The sequence below is a fragment of the Oryctolagus cuniculus genome, chromosome 10, assembly GCF_964237555.1.
Source record: "Oryctolagus cuniculus chromosome 10, mOryCun1.1, whole genome shotgun sequence".
Lineage (NCBI taxonomy): Eukaryota > Metazoa > Chordata > Mammalia > Lagomorpha > Leporidae > Oryctolagus > Oryctolagus cuniculus.
In genome coordinates this window covers 109,307,007-109,326,252 of record NC_091441.1, presented here as the reverse complement: position 1 = coordinate 109,326,252, position 19,246 = coordinate 109,307,007, and the positions used below count along the sequence as shown (strand labels likewise).

Below are 19,246 nucleotides of genomic sequence, written 5' to 3'. Positions count from 1 at the left end.
ATGGCAGGAGCCAGGAGCCAGGTGCTTTTCCTGGTCTCCCATGGGGTGCAGGGCCCAAGCACCTGGGCCATCCTCCACTGCACTCCCTGGCCACAGCAGAGAGCTGGCCTGGAAGAGGGGTAACCGGGACAGAATCCGGCGCCCCGACCGGGACTAGAACCCAGTGTGCCGGCGCCGGTAGGTGGAGGATTAGCCTAGTGAGCCGTGGCGCCAGCCCAGTTCCCCTCAGTTTCTAATTTGCTGAGAGCTTTTGATCATGAATAAGTATTGGATTTCATCAAATGCAGTTTCTAGATCTCTTCATGTGATAAGATTTTTCTTCTCTGACCAGTTCATTCCATGAATTACATTAATTGATTTTCAAATGTTTAGCCTAGAATAAATTTCACTTAGTGATTGTATTTAATTCCTTTTATACATTGTTGGATGTGACTTATTGATATTTTAAGAGTTTTGACATCTGTGTTCATAAGAGATATTGATTTGAATATTTCGTTTTTCCTCCCTGGTTTTTGGTAGTAGGGTAAGGTTGGTCCCAGAAAGTGAGATAATTCTCTTACTGTTTTCTAGAAGAGGTCGTAGAGAATTGGTATGATTCCTTCCTTTAATGTTTGATGGAATTTATAGATCCAGGTGCTTTCTCCTTGGGAACGTTATTAATTACTGACTCAATCTCTTTCACTGATGCAGGCATATTTGGATCATCTATTTATCCTTGTGTGAGTTTTGGGAACTTGTGCCTTTCAAGAGACTGTTGCATTTCATCAAAGTTATCAAACATGCAGAAGTAGAGCTGTTCATAACAGTCCTTGATTGTCCTCTCAGGGACCATGGGCCAGAACTGATGGCTCTTCTCTCATTTTGATATGAGTGAGCTGTGTCGTCTCTCTCTTCCTAGCTAACTTGGCTTTTCAGTTTTATTCATCTTGTGAAAGACCTGGCTTTTGGTTTTATTGATTTTCTCCAATGATTTCCTGGTTTGAACTTCAAATTCTACTTTAATTTTTATTCTCTTTTTTCCATCCACTCTGGATTAAAGTGCTCTTCCTACAATGGAAGCTTGGATTACTGATTTTAGGTCTTGCTTAATGGTATATGCAGTCAGTACTCTGAATTTGCTTCTCAGGACAGCTTAAGCTGCATCCACCTGAATCTTCGTGATAGCAAAATGCCCAATCTGGGGAACACATGAAGAAAAGGAGTTAGTGTAGCTCACAGCGCTGGAAGCTCAAATGCACACAAGCCCTTGGCAGAGACACTCAAATCACATCCAAACCCATGGCGTTATCCCACATATTTTAATAAGTTATATTTTTATTTTAGTTTCATTCAAAGCATTTCAAAATTTCTCCTGAGACGTCTTTTTTTTTAAACCCATATATTGCATAGAAGCATTTCATTTAATCTTCATACAGTGTGTGCTTTTTGCATTCTTTCTGTTATTGATAACCAGTGATTGGATCGTGGTCTGAGTCGTTTTACGGCTCCTTCTCTGTGACTCTTGGTGCTTGTGTGTTTCGTGGCCCAGGATGTGGTCTGTCTTAGCCACTATTCTGTGTGAGTTTGCCAGGAATATGTATTGCGCTATTGGGGTACGTATTTGATAAATGGGGATTCCATGTGGTCACATGATGGTGCTGTCCGTTTTGACTATGCCCTCCTGACTCCCGGTGGGCCTGGTGCCTCAGTGGGCACCCACAGAGGGGCCTCACAGCGTCCTCGTCTGTGTCTCCTTGTAGTTCTACTGGCGCTTTAATAATGCTCCTTCCAGAACTCAGGCTGACGTGTAACTGCCACGTGATATGAAGGGGTGCTGAGGTCGCGAGGGCTGCGCCCCCCTAGATGAGTTAGTGCTGCTGTCCCAGAAGTGGGTGAGTTTCCGCCAGAGCGGATTCTTAGAAAAGAGAGCTCAGCTTCGCTCCTGCCCCTCACTTTCCTGCTTTCTCCCAACGTGGTACAGGAAGGCCCTCGGCAGGTGCCAGCCCCTTGGCATGGTGCTCCCCAGCCTGCGGATCTGTGAGAAACGAATGTCTTCTCTCTATAAGCTGCCCCAGGCCATGGTGGTCTGTTATAACAACAGAGAGCAGCTGAAGGCTCTCCCAGCTTTTTCCTGCGCATATTTCGCACCTCCGCCCCTGTTGGCACAGCAAAGGGTTAAATTGTCCTGCAGAATCAGCCCCTGTACCGTGGCCCAGTCCCCTTCTTTTTGTCTCATAATCTTCCTTGCCCTGAGTATGCTTTTCTGAAGTTAATAAAGCTGCTGGTGTTACCCAGTGTGTGTTTCCCATCTCTTTACATTCAGTCTATTCGTGTTGTTATGTAAAAGTGGGCTCATGTAGACAGCATATAGTTGGGTCCTGATATTGTTTAAAAATCTACTCTGCGCCGGCGCCGCGGCTCACTAGGCTAATCCTCCACCTGTGGCACCGGCATGCCGGGTTCTAGTCCTGGTCGGGGCACCGGATTCTGTCCAGCTCCTCTTCTTGTCCAGCTCTCTGCTGTGGCCCGGGAAGGCAGTGGAGGATGGCCCAAGTGCTTGGGCCCTGCACCCGCATGAGAGACCAGAAGAAGCACCTGGCTCCTGGCTTCGGGTCAGCATGGTATGCCGGCCGCAGCGGCCATTGAGGGGTGAACCAACGGAAAAAGGAAGACCTTCCTCTCTGTCTCTCACTGTCCACTCTGCCTGTCAAAAAAAAGTTTAAAAAAATCTACTCTGATAATCTCTGTGTCTTAATGGGTAAGGTTGAAAGAGATTCTTAATCTAGTAGGATCAAGGTCTATGATATCTATGACTGCTTCCCATCCATTGCTGCTGATATCTGTTTATTTTATTTTTTTGTATTATCCCATTTCTATTTCTCCCTGAGCACATGAATTGTGTCTTTTGGTGTTGCTTTTTTAAGTGATCACCTGGAGAGTTTACAGTGCACATTTTCAGTAATCCACAGAGAAGACATTTCCAGTAACACTACTATGAGCAGTGCAGGTGCCTTAAGTCAGAGCTCCTCACCCCTCCCTTCCGTGCCTTCTTGTTACCGCTGTCATTCATGTCACCACCCACGAGCTACTGAAAGTGTCACTGCTATTACTATTTTGAGCACAATGCTATCTGGCAGATTAAGAATTAAAAAACCTATTAATTTTCCCTTTGTTTCCTCTTTGGTACTCATCCTTTATGTAGATCTGAGTTTCTGACAATGTTATTTCCCCTTTTTTTTCTGAATAACTTATTTTAGCAAACCTTGTAAGGCGGGTTTTTGTTTGAGAAAGTCATTATTTCTCCTTCATTTACAAAAATATTTATTATTTGGAAGGCAGAGAGACTAACAGAGCGAGAGAGCTCCTATCTGCTGGTTCACTCCCCAAATGCCCAAACTGACCAGGGGCTGGGCCAGACCCAGACAATGGCCCAGGCAGAAGCCAGGAGCCTAGAACTCAATCCAGGCCTCCCACACATGGGTGGCAGGGACACAAGTACTTGGACCATGCACCTGCTCTCCACCAGAGTGTGCATTAGCAAGAAGCTGGAATTGGGAACAGAGCCATGACTCAAACCCAGGCACTCAGATGTGGGGTGTGGGGGTCCCTTGACTGCTAGCCTAAATGCCTTCCCCTTTCTCTTTAACACAAACAGCAAACAAATTTATTTATCTATCTGAAAGGTAGCCAGAGACAGAGAGAGATTACCCATCTGCTGGTTTATTCCACGAATGTCTACAGTGGCCAGAGCTGAGCCAGCAGGGACCCAACTACTTAAGCCATCACCTGCCCCCTCCTAGGGTGTGCATCAGTAGGGATCTGGAATTGGGACTGAAGTGGGAACTCAAACTCAGGCACTTTGATATGGGATGTGAGTGTCTTAGCCACTGTGCCCAGTTGCCTGCCTCTGTCTGTGATACATTTTCAGTTGATTTGTTGATATGGTGAGAAATGGTGTCTAGTTTCATTTTTCTGCATGTGGCTATCCAGTGTTCCCAGAACCACCTATTAAGAGACTCTTTTCTTCAACATTCTTGGTGCTTTTGTCAGCATCCAGTTGGCTGTTATGCGAGGATGTGTTTCTAGGCTCTACTGAGTTCCCTTTGTCCTTTTCTTTTCTTTTCTTTTTAATTTTTTGACAGGCAGAGTGGACAGTGAGAGAGAGAGACAGAGAGAAAGGTCTTCCTTTTGCCGTTGGTTCACCCTCCAATGGCCGCCGCGGCCAGCGTGCTGCGGCCGGCGCACCACGCTGATCCGATGGCAGGAGCCAGGTGCTTATCCTGGTCTCCCATGTGGTGCAGGGCCCAAGCACTTGGGCCATCCTCCACTGCACTCCCTGGCCACATCAGAGAGCTGGCCTGGAAGAGGGGCAAACCGGGACAGAATCTGGCGCCCCGACCGGGACTAGAACCCGGTGTGCCGGCACTGCAAGGTGGAGGATTAGCCTAGTGAGCCGCGGTGCTGGCCTCCCTTTGTCCTTGAGTCTTTTTTTATGCCAGTATCAAGCTGTTGTGGTTGCTCTATTTTGTAGTCAGGTAGTGTGATGGTTGCAGCTTTGTTCTTTTTGCTCAAGATTGCTTTGGCTATTTGAGGTCTTTTGAGGTTCCACACAAATTTTAGGATTGTTTTCTTGATTTTTGTGAAAAATTATCATTAGTATTTTGATAGGGATTATTTTGAACATGTAGCTTGCTTTGAATCTATGAATATTTTAATAGTATTCATTCTTCCAGTCCATGAACATGGGATACCTATCCGTTTGTGCCCTCTTCAATTTCTCTAATGTTTCATAATTTTCCTTGTAAAGCTCTTTCACCTCCTTGGTTAGATGCATTTTTTAATTTCTGTTGTCAATGGGCTTGCTCTCTTGATTTCTCTGCAGATAACTTACTATTGGTGTATCATAAGACTGCTAGTTTTGTGTGTTGATTTTGTGTCCTGCAACCCTGCTGAGCTTGTCTAATCTGGTTTGTTGTGAAGTCTTGGGTGTGTTCCATGCATATGATCATGTCATCTGCAAATGGATAGTTTAACCTCTGTTCCAATTTGCTTATCTTGTGTTTCTTTCTCGCCTAATTGCTCTGTCTAGGACTTCTATGCTCTGTCAGGTAGAGATAACAAGTACAGGCATCCTTGACTTCCTCCAGATCCTAGGGGAAAAACTTTCAGTTTTCCCTCATTGAGTCTGATGTTAGCTGCGTGCTTGATATATGTGGCATTTATTACGTGGAGGTCCGTTTCTGCTCTTTCTGACTTGTTGAGAGTTTCTGTCATGAAGGGATGTTGAAGTTTGGAAAATGCCTCTTCTGCATGTTGAGATGAGTGTATGACTCTGTCCTTTGTTCTGTTCATGTGGTATTGATTGGCGTATGTCGGGCCATCCTCGCATCTGTGGGATGAATCCTGCTGGGTCATGCTGAATGCTCCTCTTCACGGGCTGTGAATTCAGTCGGTTCTTTCGCTGGGATTTCTCCCCAGTCCTTACTGTGGGAACCTAGCAAGGCTCCTGGAGGTAAAGCTCACGACACCATGAGCCCTCCCGGGCTTGGTCCTCCCCACCCACATCCCCAGTTCCCCAGTGTTGGCTCTCAGCCTTGTGCACACCGAGCCTCCAGCAGCTCATCCGTCAGACTTCAAGCTTGGCTGCCCTGGCACTGGCCGGTGGAGGGCTCTGCTCATGCGCTCCTGCTCTGGCGAGATGTGCGCCTCCACCTGGCTCACTCCCCAGCTGGGAGCAGCACTTTGCTCCATAGTGTCTCAATTCTCTGACGAATCTAAGAGGAGTTGTTCATTTGCTGTTGGTTCAGCTTTCAGCTTATGAGGCCAAGACTGGTGAGTTCCAACCCCCTTATGGGCTGGACTGGAAACCAGAAGTCCTCTATGTTATTCAGTTTTTCCTTTTTGGAAGCTGTGACCCAGGCTCCAACGTGCTGAATAGTCCATCCTTCTCTTGTCGGTGTGAAATGCCAATGTGATCATATGAAGCACTCCTCTCTTTCACTCTGGTTTTCCCTTTGTTTGGAAAGTTCACGGAGAATTACAAGTTTAATTTGGCGGAACAGATTTGAAATCCATGAATAATTTTTGTCATAAAACATATCCCCCCTGAACTGTGTGAAGTGCTCTCATACATGCGAACATGCACGTCCGTGTGTGTGTGGTTAAGAAAGTGCCAGTCTTCTACGTGCAGAATCCTAAACAGGTTATCAGCTCATGAAATCTATCACTGCCATCGCTGTTTGTTAAAAGTAGCTTGTGACTGAGTGTGTGTATGCTAAGAAGGCAAGGATAATTCAGTAGAGTCGCTATTCATGAGCTTTGTGAAGTTAATGGGAGATCTCTTTCGATGAGCTAAAACTCATAGAACCTGCTAAGGCTGAATGTCTTCATTCCTGTGACCTGGGAAAGATGCCCCCAGCTCACAACCACACAGAGGCGTGTGCACAGGCACGGTGAGAACCTTGAGTGAGGACCTCTGCAGCATCTCTATTTGTGGTAGCCTCAAACCGGAACCCACCCCGCCGCCCATCAGCAGTGCAATGGGGGAAATGAACTGTGGCACATGCACATGGTAGACAAAGAATGTGGTACGGCCAGGCACAGCCACAAGGCTACTATTGGGGAGATCCACAGATACAATGTAGAGTTGCTTCACTATCAAAGGAATGTGTTCGTGTGTGTATGTGTGTGTGTGTGTGTTACATGCTTTCTGTGTCCTGCTGCACTTCATGGGGCAGAGTGGCCATGACAGGCTCAAAGGGGCTGATTCCTCCTTGGCCAAGCCCCTGGCTACCCCCGTCTTCATCCTTGGCAATGTTTGCCGGAGCCCCTGCCCTATTGAGGCTGAGGGCGACGGCCCCTTCAGGTGAAGCCTCCCACACCCAGCCCCGGGGCCCCGCCCTGGTTCCTCTTGTAGCTCCCTCGCTCTGTGGCACGTGACATCTTTCTCATTAAAATGTGAGGAAGCCGAGGCTTGATGTGAGCTGACTGAGGCCACAGAACTCCAGTTCTAGACCTGCTCAGGTACACCTCCAGGCTTCCATGCCCAGCGTTCCATCTCTTTGGGGGGCTTTCAAATAGGACTCTCTCTCTGACTCACCTGCCACGGGTCTGAGAGCCCATTGTCCCCGTGGGCACCAGGCGGACACCTCTTCCGGTGCCATCCCCAATGGCGGTCTCCCTGGCAGGTGCCGTGTCTTGAGCCAGGGCTGGTTCCCCAGAGCCCGCCTCACTGATGCTGAGGCCTGATTCCTTGCCCAGGGCCTCCCGACACCTGCTGCCATGAAGATCGCCGTGATTGGGCAGAGCCTGTTTGGCCAGGAGGTGTACTGCCACCTGCGGAAGGATGGCCACGAGGTGGTGGGCGTGTTCACCGTCCCCGACAAGGACGGCAAGGCCGACCCCCTGGGTGAGTACGTGGCCCGGCTGTGGGACAGAGGGGGACGGGGACCTGTCCAGGCAGAGGGGCGGCAGTGGGCACAGGGGCAGGAGCAGAAGTCTGCAGGGTCTTGGCGGGGAGGCCTAGCTGAATCCTGCTGGGGGCCACTGGCTGATGGAGGTCCCCACACACACCCCTGCATGTGGGGTGGGCCTTGTGTCCTGCGTAAGTGCCACGGAGAAGCCCAGCCTGGCCCCAGGCCTGCCCCAGCTTCTCAGAGCCTCACCCGTGTTCTGCAGGGGCTCCCAGGGCTGCGGTCAGTGCATTGCTGTCCCCGATGATGCCCGAGGCCAGCTCTGCTTGGGGGAGGTGCTGTTAAAGGCTCCCTGGGAAGCTTCTGACTCAGTAGAGTGGGGTGGGGCCTGATTCCGTTCTGGCATGTTCCTGGGTGACACGGTGCCCTCTGGTTCTAGAAGGAGCCTAGTTAGAGAATCACGGGGCTGGGCCATTGCCTTTCAGCTGGGAATTTCAGTGCAGCAGGGGCCTCAGCCTGGCTGAGCAGAGCCGCCCAGGACCTGGTGGAGGTGGACTGAGGGGCGGGGCTTCAGCACAGAAGGCCAGGATTAGGAAAGGGGGCCTGTGGCACTGGCCAGGTGCAGGAACGTGGCTTGTGTGGGAGCAGGAAGCCCACAGTATGACCCTTGGGTTCAATGGCCCCAACGCCAACCCAGGCCTCAGCCTCAGATCTGTGTATGATGTGACCCATGACATACCCTGACCCCAGCTCGGCGCGAGCCCTGCACCCACTGAGTGCCCACTGTCACCCATGCTGATTCAGAACCCAGGCCACGCCCCACTGGGACTACCACTTGCCCTTGGCCTCAGAAGTCCTGCAGGAGTATTGCATTGGCCACAGTGGGACAGCTTTGACATACAGAGTGCCATCTGCTGGCATCCCAGCCCACTCCCACACCAAGATGCAGTGGCAGAGAGGGGGGCCACGGAGGGGGGTCAGTCTCTCCAGGGCAGAGGTCACAGCACGTGTGCGCCTGAGAAGTGATTACAGAGCAGCACTCACTGGGTGTTGAAGAACGGAGTGGAAAAGGGGGCTGGAACATCCGGAGGTGGTGACCGAGCGAGACAGCGGCCCCTGCGGAGGCTGAGGGTGGGGAAGGAAGCCGGAACTGCTGAGCCCAGGGAAGCTGGGCAGACTGATTCAGAGCTGTGGGTTCACGCTGGTGCAGGAGGAGGGGCCCTCCAGGCTGGAGTGGCCCCTGGGATGCACAGGCTGGTGTGTGCACGCATGTATGTATATGTACACACACGCATGTGCTTGCATGTTTGTTCACACATGTGTGTGCACATGTGTGTGCTTGCATGCACACATTGAGGCTTATTCTGCAGAAGGCGGGAAAGCGGGTTCAGCCGCTGCCCTGGGAAGGAACCACAGCAGCTGTGGCAGAGAGTGGAGGCCCGGGGGCTGCTCCAGGGACAGGAACCCTAAAGAAAGGACCAAGCCCCCTTCCTCCTTCCTCCCCGACCTCCTCCCTCCAGCCTTCCCATCTGCCTCTACTCAGGGGATGGCAGTCAAAGCAGACATGCAAGTTACACAGAGAGCCATGGGAGGATGGTGTGACAGTCCTGTTGTGGGGACGTGGCTGGGCCTCGGGGAACAGCTTGGGTGATGTGTACAGCCACCTGGGGCCAAGGAGGGGCCAGAAAGAGGGAGACAGGTGAGGATCTTGGTGGGCAGCAGGAGGCAGTGTCCCAGCAGGGCAGTCCCCAAATCTTCCCCCCTTATTTAGAGCCGCCCCAGGTCGGGGAGGGCGTCTCAGATGGGTGCATGGCTGAGCGGGGCCGTTGCTTCCCCACTGCCCCGCAGGCCTGGAGGCAGAGAAGGACGGCGTGCCCGTGTTCAAGTTCTCCCGGTGGCGGGCGCGAGGACAGGTTCTGCCGGAGGTGGTGGCCAAGTACCAGGCGCTGGGTGCTGAGCTCAATGTGCTGCCCTTCTGCAGCCAGTTCATCCCCATGGAGATCATCAATGCCCCCCAACACGGCTCCATCATCTACCACCCCTCTCTGCTCCCCAGGCACCGTGGGGCCTCGGCCATCAACTGGTGAGAAGGGGCCGGGGCTTGGGGGTCCGTGCCCTCCTATCCCATTCCACCTGCCTCCCTCCCTCGGCTGGAGATTCCCTCTAGGGCCGTGCACCTGCCTGTCCCCTGCTGCTGGTGTTGCCCAGAAACGGGTGGGTGGGACATCATCCGTAAGACAGGGTGCCCTGCGGTACCAGGGACAGGCGCCGCCGTGGGCTGTGCACTCCTGCGGTGAACAGGTAAACAGGCTGCCACAGAGGGCGCCCAGGGGGGCTGGGGGAGGAGGAACATCCTCTGAGCTCACCGCCACCACTCCTGTCACTCTTGCTGCTTAAGACCCGGGAGGGGACAGAGGTGCAGGAAGGGCTCAGCTGGACACTGTAGCTGCTGGCGATAGGAAGCACTAGCAGGGTGATGTGTCAGACAGCAGACAAGACGCCTGGGCCAAGAGGAGCGTGCAGATTGGCAGTCAGGCCAGTCTGCCCGGGGCTCAGGCTGCCTGGTGACATCACCCTGTTCCTCTGGGCCTCAGTTTCCTTCCCTGTGAAATGGACGCACCATGTTCGTTGCACCTGCTGTGAGGATTAAGGGGCACAGGCATCTGTGGCTCACAACGCAATGCCTGGCGTGGGCCTGGTGTCTGTCCACGCCGCATTCCTTCTCCTCTCCCTTCCTGTGGGAGCATGCGTCAGGCCTTCCTGGAGGAGGCGGCATCCTGTGGGGCTGCCCCTGGATGTCCTCCTCTGGGACCCCTCCCTCTCAACCCCAGAGTTTGGCTCTTCTGCTTCCCAGGACCCTCATTCATGGGGACAAGAAAGGGGGCTTCACCATCTTCTGGGCGGACGACGGTCTGGACACGGGGGACCTGCTGCTGCAGAGGGAGTGTGAGGTGCTCCCAGACGACACCGTGAGCACCTTGTACAACCGCTTCCTCTTCCCCGAAGGCATCAAGGGCATGGTAAGGCCTCCCCCGGCCCCCGGGGCCAGCGCTGTGCCCAGGCGCCCTCGCACCCAGCCTGCCACCCCGAGAGGCAGGTGCTTCTCCTGAGCCGGTCGGGCTCCGTTTCCCAGGACTGGGAGCGCCAGCGCTATCACGGGCGTATCAAAGAGGCAGGATGGGCACACAGGGTGTGTTAGGAGGGACCCTGATCACAGCCCACAGAATCCTATTCAGAAGGCCTTAGCTGCAAAGGGGACATTTGGGGTCCATTTAATGGACAGACTATAGGCAGAATAGTATCAGTCGTAGCTGAGTGCAGGAGCTTAACTTAGGTCATGCGAAATAGGATATTTTATTTCTCTAAACATGGGATTTATTTCTCTGAAAGGCAGAGCTACAGAGGCAGAGGGAAAAATAGAGAGTGAGATCTTCCATTCACTGGTTCACTCCCCAAATGGCCGCAATGGCTGAGGCTGGGCCAGGTTGAAGTCAGGAGCCTGGAGCCCCATCCGGATCTCTCACATGGGTGGCAGGGGCCCAAGGAGCTGGATGAGAACTGGAGCACCCGGGACTGGAGCTGGCGCCCACACAGGACGCTGGCATTGCAGGCAGTGACTTAACCTGCTGCGCCGCATCTCGGCTTCCTAGTTCCCTGTCTTAACCCTTGGGTTCTGCTTTTCTCTGTTTGATTGTTCTCAAGCCGGCTGCTCTGAGCGGGAGAAAAGGCGGTCACTGGTGGCCCAAAGCCTCAAGGGAAGAGAAACCCTCCCTTAGAAATTGTGAATGAAAAATCAGGGAAATCACTGATTGGCTGCCTCCGTCACGTGCTTCTTTCTGTGGCTGCTGAGGAAGGGGATTGGCTGATCTGAAGCTGGGGGCGGGGCTTCTGAAGGACAAGGGGGAGGATGCTGGGACCATGTACTTGGTGAAGCTTCAGGCCTGCTGGGGCCCGGCTGTGCAGTGACAGCAGAGTTATGTGTCTGGGCAGGGGTACGGGCTCCCTGGCTGGGCAGATAGACTGCCCAGTGACAGCCAGTGGCAGGTGATGCCATAGGATAGGATGAAGTTTCCAGGAGACATTTGCTCTCTGCACGAGACAGCTTGGCTCTCCCATACAAACGCTCGCGGCAGTCCCAGCGTCCACCGGCCCCTTGCCCTCGGCTCCTGTTTCACACCCCCTGCCCTTTATTGCTCGGGTTGTATATTTTCGTATTTGCCCCGTGGAGTGGCCTGCCCATGGGGCCAGTGAGCAGAGCAGCCTCGCTGGAGACTGCGTGTGAGAGACGGGGAGGGGGAGACGCGCCTATCCCCCTGCAAACAGCCTGAATACCTGGCACAGCTGTGCCGACGCGGCTGTGGAGCTTCAGGCAAACGAACCCTAACTTAGAATCTTCTTGCCTGGTTGCGTGAACTGCAACCTCAGCAGGTGTGCAAGCGTGAGTCGTGTCCACCATCACTGCACATCCTGCCAGGCGCACCTGTCTGACCCGTCCCTTCCCAGGCTGGGCACCTCCGAGTCTCCTCCCTGAGACCCCCCTCCAGGTGGGCCCAGGGTCCTCGCCTCTCCTCCTCTGATTCCTTCTGCCACCATCCTCCTTTCAGAGACGCTCCCTCCTGCCCCATCTCCAAGCTCCAAACCTGCACCCTGGGGCTCAGGATCCGTTCTCCGACGAGCGGAGCAGGTGCCAGGCAGTGCAGTGCAAACCCGCACACGTGTTGTAGGAGGCTTTAGGGTGTCAGGACATTAAGTTCTCAGGAAATGCAAGGTCATGTCCGTGCTCTAAAACCATGCGGGTTTGTGACCCCCGCGCAGGAACCAGGGCACATATTTCTCAGGTGCCACGGTGTACCAGCAGCTGGGGGTCAGGGAGGGTCGTGCTGCTTGGAACGCCCACCACCAGGCTCTCTGCAGGTGCAGGCCGTGAGGCTGATCGCTGAGGGCAAGGCCCCTCGCCTGCCTCAGCCCGAGGAAGGAGCCACCTATGAGGGGATTCAGAAGAAGGAAACTGCCCAGGTGAGTTCTGTCCCCTGACCTGAAGCCCCCGTGCCTGGGCTGGGGTGCAGAGGGCAGCCTGGGGAAGCTGGGGGATGTCATTGTCTCAGGCAAGACAAGAGGACAGCCCCATCCAGAGACACGTGAGCAGAGGGAGGGGGCGTGTGGCACCCCAAAGGGCAGGGAGCTGAGTCTTTCTGGGCTCTTCCTTGTTCCTCTTTAGGACGCATGGGCAGGCTGAGTCCCCAGGGAGGGAGAAGCCAGGCGCTGAGAACTTTATCCAGGTCTCCCATGCGGGTGCAGGGGCCCAAGCACTTGAGCCATCCTCTACTGCTTTCCCAGGTGCATTAGCTGGGAGCTGGCTCAGAAGTGGAGCAGCCGGGACTTAAACCGGCGCTCATGTGGGATGCGGTGGCTTCACCCCCGCGGGGTCACAACACCAGCCCCAAGGGCCTCCACCTGTGGACAGCACCTGAGTTGTCTTCCCCAAGCCATTCTGGAGCGTGCTCAGCCCATTGGAGGCTGGGACCAGAGAGCGCCCAGAACCCACTGCGGCACCAGCTCCAGGACTCAGACCCACGTGCCAGCGAAGCCAGGGCTCCCCATGCCCTCAGCAGGGCCCAGTCCACTGTCCCGGGAGGAGTCGAGGAGATGGGGAGGGGGCTGGGGGCAGCCCTGCCGAGCCCACCTACTCTGCTCCCCACAGATCAACTGGGACCAGCCAGCAGAGGCCATTCACAACTGGATCCGAGGAAATGACAAAGTGCCAGGAGCCTGGACAGAGGCCTGTGGACAAGTGCGTTCCTGCGTGGCCGGCGTTCGGCCCCGTGTGCTGGCATGCTGTGCTCGCTGTAAAACCATCTCGTGTGCTTGCTTGATAAATAGCCACTGCCCTAACATCACCTCCCGCCCACGTGCCCCTTAAGTCCTCAGCCTCTCCCCCAGGACGGAGAGACCTGTCATTCCCCCCAGCAGTTGAGTGGGTATCCGGCCTAGCAGGAGGCCTCCAGGCCCCTACAGCAACTCAGGGTCCAGCTGTACTGACTGTAAAATATTCCGAGTCTCAGCTTGGGGCTCATGAAGACCTCTGCCCCAATTGGATCTGGCCCCAGGCAGGGGAGGGGCAGCAATAGGCCAGGTGCTGAAAGTAGGGGGCGGAGCTGGGGCTCGCAGGCTCCTGCAGGTTTGTCCAAACCTTAGGTCAGCCTTGTCCTCCGCACAGCCCTGGACTGGCCAGGTCCCTGCCCCCCAGCCCGCTAGCTGGATGGTGCATGGAAGTCTGTGCTGCTCTCACTGACCGACGTGAGCACATCCTCACCCAAGTGGCCGGGGCACGGTGGCCTCCCCAGGGTCCTGCCTGGACACGTCCCCAGTGTCTGAGGCTGTGGGCCAGCGTGGAGGGTCTTTGGGCCCCTCTGCATGGCTCTGCCAGGCTGGTGGGAGCCAGGAAGCGGGAGACACGGGGGCCACAGGCTCCTTATCAAAACTTCGTGATTTTGTCCTGTAATCTGGTCCAGTCCGATCGCTTCCCGAGGCCCCACCCTAATGCATCAAGCATTCGCACTTGTCCGTTAACCATCAACAGAGAACTCTGGGTTTAAGTGTGTGCAGTGTTCCATGCATTCCAGGGCCACTTCTCACTCCTGTTCTCTGATCCCCCCACCCCGCCTTTCCAGAAGCTGACGTTTTTCAACTCAACCCTGACCATCCCAGGCTCGGTGCCCGAGGGAGACCCTTTGCCCATCCCAGGAGCCCATCGGCCAGGGCTGGTCACCAAAGCGGGGCTCATCCTCTTCGGCAATGATGACAAAATGGTAAGGGTGCTGCCGTGGGTCACTGCTGCACCGTCCACTCAAGGCCACCACCTTCCTTACCGCCCCCCACCCCCCAGCCCCAGCTCAAGTCCTGCAGGAAGACCCCAGGATAGTCTGGAAAGAAAAAAAAGGAAAAAAATGAGACCCAGGGGACCAACCCCAGGCTAGCCCCTGACCACCAGCTTGGCCCTGAGCGCCTCTCCATCCTGGGAAGGCAGGCGCTCCGTCCCCCTGCCTCAAGCCCGGAGACCCCAGTGGTGTCAGACAACCTGGAATCAGGGTGACAGCAGAGCAACAAAAAGAGAGAGACAGAGATCATCCATCTGGGGGTTCACTCCCCAAATGCCCACCAAGGCCAGGGCTGGGTCAGGCCAAAATCAGGGTCCTGGAACTCCATCTGGTCTCCCGCCTGGGTGGCAGGGACCCAAGTACTTGAGCCATCACCTGCTGCTTCCCAGGATCACATTAGCAGGAAGCTGGACTGGAAGTGGGGTAGCGGGGACACAGATATGGGATGCGGGCACCCCAGGTGGTGGCTTAACTCACTGTGCCTCAGCACCCGCCCCACCGGGCACTGGTTTAGAACAGTTTATGTGCATTACATTTAATATTCTTTTTTCAATGATTTATGTATTTTATTTGAAAGGCAGAGTTACAGAGAGGGAGGGAGGGACATGGAGAGAGAGAGAGAGATCTCTGCTGGTTCACTCCCTAAATGGCCACAATGGCTGGAGCTGGGCCAGACGGAAGCTGGGAGCCAGGAGCTTCCTTTGGGTCACCCATGTTGGGGTAGGGGCCTAAGCACTCAGGCCATCCTCCATTGCTTTCTCAGGCACATTAACAGGGAGCTGGATTGGAAGTGGAGCAGCCAGGACTTGAACCGGTGCCCATATAGGATGCTGATGCTGCAGGTGGCAGCTTAACCCACTCTGCCACAGTGCCAGCCCCTAAACTTAATATTCTTATAAGTATTAATATGATAACTGTGCTACAGAGGAGAAAACTGAAGTGCACAGATTTGAATTCCTTGCCCAAGGTCCCCCAAGCTCATCATCGGTGGCAGAGCTGAGACTGACACCCTACAGTTCTGACCTGAGGGCCACTCCCTGGCCACGTCAGCCACTGTCAGTACCCCGCGACGTCTCAGCCAAGACAACAGGGCAGGGAGAGAAGGGTAGCAGGCAGAATGGCTCCCAGCACTCTGTGGAGTTGGGTTGGCGGCCATGTTGGTGTACAGAGGCCAGGGTTGAGTGCGGGGTGGCCGTGCAAGCATGTTTGCTTACTCCTAACGCACAGTTCACCCAGTGTGTTCAACCCGGTGACGCCGCGGCAGACCTAAGAAGTTTCCAGAGCCCCATTCTGCCACCACTGCCGTTCCTAAGGCCCGGTCTGTGGGAGGTGCTGGCTTCTGCCTCCCACCCTCTGCTCTGTGCTCCGTGTCCCAGACACACACGTTCCTGCAGGGTTTCTAGGAGCTATTGGGTGACCGGGCAACCAGCTTTCTTAATTAACTTTCCGTGCGGCACTTCGGCTAGGTTTTCCTGAACATCAGACCCCGTTTCTATGGAAACAGGAAAGCCACTTCACTAAGGAGGAAGTGAGAGTGTGACAGTGGTGGGAGTCACTGAGGACCAACGGGGAGGCACGAGCTCGGCAGGAGCCTCTGCGCCCCGGGAACAGCCGCCTCCCTGCACTGAACCCCTCTCCTTGTCATAGGTCTGGCCCCCCTGCTCCCTCCTGATCCTGAGGTTTGGGGCCCAGCGTAGGAACCCCGCCCCCGCCCCGCCCCCGGCCCCATGGGATCCCTCTCAGCCCTGCCTGGGTCTGAACCGCTTCCCCCTGCAGCTGCTGGTGAAAAACATCCAGCTGGAAGACGGGAAGATGATCCCAGCCGCCCAGTTCTTCAAGGGCGCGGCCAGCAGCGCCCTGGAGCTGACCGAGGAGGAGCTGGCCACCGCAGAGGCCGTGCGGGTGAGGGGCGGCTTCGGGGCTGCTGTACAGCTGGGCGGGTTGGACACTGTGCGTGTGCTTTGTGTGAATCCCACTGGTGTCATGGAGTGTCCTGATGCCCCCGGGCCCCTCTCTCCTTGGCACCTGGGGCCTTGCGATGAGATCTGGCTGGAGTGACTCTTCCAGGCACTGTCAGCATTAAGCAGACCAAGCAGGAGGCCCTGGGGTGTCTGAAGGTCAGGGCCAAGACCATGACCCTCTGGTGAGAACATGTGCACGGGGACTCCCCAGAATGGCTGCCCAAAGGGGGCATCCTGGACCCTGACCACCAGGGGCTCCGGGTCAGGTAGACGTGGCTCCAGTCCAGCTGTGCCCCCCAGGCTGCTGGAGGGTGCTCCCTCCTCTGATACTCAGTCCCTACAACCTGCACAAGGATCAGTGGCCACTTTCCAGAAATTGTTCCTGGCCCCTTCCTGCTTCCTCCATCCTTTCCCCTCCCTCCAGGCAGTGGTGCGTGAATATTGAACGTTATGGATGCTGGTGGGTCAATCCTCAGCCATCCATTCATTCATGTATTCAACTACAGATATTCCTGAACTTACAATGGGGTCGTGGCCCCGTAAGCCCGACATCAGTTGAAAAACATCAGAAATGCATCTAAGACAACCAGCCGGCTGAATGTCCTGGTTAGCAACACCGCACACTGTAGAGCGTTGGTTGTTCCCTGGGTGATCTCCAGGCTGCCTGGGGGCTGTGGCTGCTGCTGCCACCAGCATCTTAATATAACTTCCCCTTGCCTATTGCTGGCTGGCAAAAGCTCCACGTTCAGTGTACGGCTTCTACCAACAAGTGGCTCTCCCCTTGGCACTGTGGTCAAGTCAAGTGGAGCATCGGACATCAAGGCCACCTGTAACTTGCTAGAATCATAATAGCTGGGCCCCGCCAATGGCAGGCGCGGAGACTGTAACATGGAGCTTGCATGCCTTTGTCGTGGGGCCGAGAGCCGACATACAGCAAAGCAGGTGAACACAGCACTTTCGGGCAGTGCCATAAGTCAAATAACACAGTGGTGGCAAGGAGGTCCCCCAAGGCTGGGGGACAGGGAAGGGGACCTTGGAGCTGAGGCTTGAGTCGGGAGAAAGTACCAGGGAAGGTCACTGGAATGGGAACAGCAGGTGCCGAGGCCCTGAGAAGCCAGGGACCTCTTGTATTTAAGGAACCACTGCAGGCCGGAGCGGGGCTGCTGTGGCTGGAGCCCAAAGCAGGGGGCTGCACTGGAGGGAGCGGCCCACAGCTGGGAACTGCCTGCAGGGGGCGCTGTGTGCTTTCCAGGGGCACAGAGAGCTAGCAGCTGCCTCGTTGGAAATCTGAACTGTGACTTTCTGTTAGAAAAAAAAAAGGCTCTTCCGTCCCCAAATATTCCTGAAGCACTTGCTCTGTGCCTGCCCTGGGGTTTCAGTGGCATGGTGACGCTGGAGATGGGGGTTGGGGGTTGTCACCTGTCACCTGTTGGAGGAGCTAGGACTGACTCCAAAGATTCTGACCTAAAACTGCAGCAGCTGAGCTGCGGGTCCGTCGTGTGGAGGACAAAGCCTGCCCCAGGGGCGCTGGTCACACAGTGTCTACACTGCAGGTGTCACAGGGCATCCAGGGATGCCGTGAAGCCTGTGGGAGGATGTGTGCGGGCTCCGTGCACAGCCCACGCCCCTCTATAGAAGGGACTTGTGCATCTGTGTATCTGGGTGTCTGCGGAGGGTCCTGGAGCCCCTTCCCTGCTGGTCTGGGGGGATGGCTGTGCTTCCAGGGTGCGCACATGTGTGCAGAGGCCCAGGCCTGGCCAGGAGCCTGTCCAGAAAGCAGCTGTCCCATTGTAGCCTGCTGGATGGGTGCTGCCCACTCAGCGTGCACCACCCTCTGCACGCTCCCCTCCCAGCTGCCTGGGGCACTGCCGAGCCTCAGAAGCACCAGGTCACAGGGGCACAGCAGCTGGGAAGTCCCAGGTCCCCGCGCCCATCCGTGTGCCCCACGCTCCTGCAACTCCCACGTGTCTGGGTCCTGCTGGGGACACAGAAACCCAGAGACCCGATGTGACGTGGGTTCAGGAGCAGCGAGGCCCTGCTTTCCTTGTCCTCGGCCATCATCCCACCTCCTGGACTGCCCTGGGGACCCCGGAGAAGCAGGGGGTGGAGGCGAGGTGGGCCTCGGACAGAGTGAGCTGGAGAAGGGGCAGCACCTTGGAGGGGGCGGGCCGGGGGGGAGCTCCGCCTGGCTCTGGGCCCCCACTGTGGACACCTGCAGGTGGCCAGCCCCGCCCCCACAGCCAGCCGCTCACCGGGCCTTGTTTCGCAGAGCACCTGGCAGCGGATCCTCCCCAACATCCCAGAGGTGGAGGACACCACCGATTTCTTCAAGTCGGGAGCTGCATCGGTGGACGTCGTGCGGTAAGGCCCGGGGGTGCAGGGGCCCCCTCTCTATCGCTGAGCCATGGCTGCAGGTCTCAGTGGACAGACCCCACATCACGCAGCGGCTGGATCATCTGGGCAGGCATACCCACCCGCACGCTGCCGTCTCTGCCCCAGGAGGGCTTGCCCAGCCGGCACTGCAGGCTTAGCACCTGCTCATGGCCACTCCGGCGTGGACTTCACAGAAGTGCGGCAGACATGACAGCCTGGAGAGCTGGGTGTGGGGAAGATGAGAGACAGAGAGGCGTATGGGAACCATGACTGTAGTGTGCAATTTGAAGTGTGAGTTATGTACAGTGAAATGCACAGATCTCAAGTGAGTTGTCTGGGCAGTTTGATTCGTGTCGCCCAGCCCTCGGTCAAGCCACAGGCAGCGGCAGCAGCCCCGAAGTCTGTCTTCCTGTGGTTCCCCAGGCCACAGGGACTGGCTGGCCTGCCCTTGACCTTCATGGGACGGGTCCCACTTGTCATTCAGCAGTGAGGCGTTGTCACCCGTACAAAGAAGGGGTGCAGGACGCACCAGTGCACCTCGGCTTGCCAGTGATGATGACTTCCTACTGATCGGCTTAAACGAGAGAGTGAGAGAGAGAGAGAGAGAGAGAGAGAGAGAGAGAGAAATAGAGAGAGGAGGGAG

The 19,246-nt window shown here is 55.6% G+C and overlaps 1 protein-coding gene across 3 annotated transcripts in view; it reads left to right on the top strand.

The window, feature by feature from the left end:
• The window catches only part of ALDH1L1 (aldehyde dehydrogenase 1 family member L1), a 55,695-nt gene that overhangs the window by 6,840 nt on the left and 29,609 nt on the right, over positions 1 to 19,246 (top strand). For all 3 annotated transcript variants that reach the window (XM_070051007.1, XM_070051008.1, XM_070051009.1), the window contains exons 2-9: positions 7,240 to 7,387; positions 9,240 to 9,474; positions 10,246 to 10,411; positions 12,306 to 12,407; positions 13,093 to 13,182; positions 14,063 to 14,200; positions 16,046 to 16,171; positions 18,500 to 18,591. In XM_070051007.1, coding sequence (XP_069907108.1) covers positions 7,261 to 7,387; positions 9,240 to 9,474; positions 10,246 to 10,411; positions 12,306 to 12,407; positions 13,093 to 13,182; positions 14,063 to 14,200; positions 16,046 to 16,171; positions 18,500 to 18,591 — 1,076 coding nt within the window. In that variant the 5' untranslated portion in view covers positions 7,240 to 7,260. The remainder of the gene's footprint in view (positions 1 to 7,239; positions 7,388 to 9,239; positions 9,475 to 10,245; positions 10,412 to 12,305; positions 12,408 to 13,092; positions 13,183 to 14,062; positions 14,201 to 16,045; positions 16,172 to 18,499; positions 18,592 to 19,246) is intronic.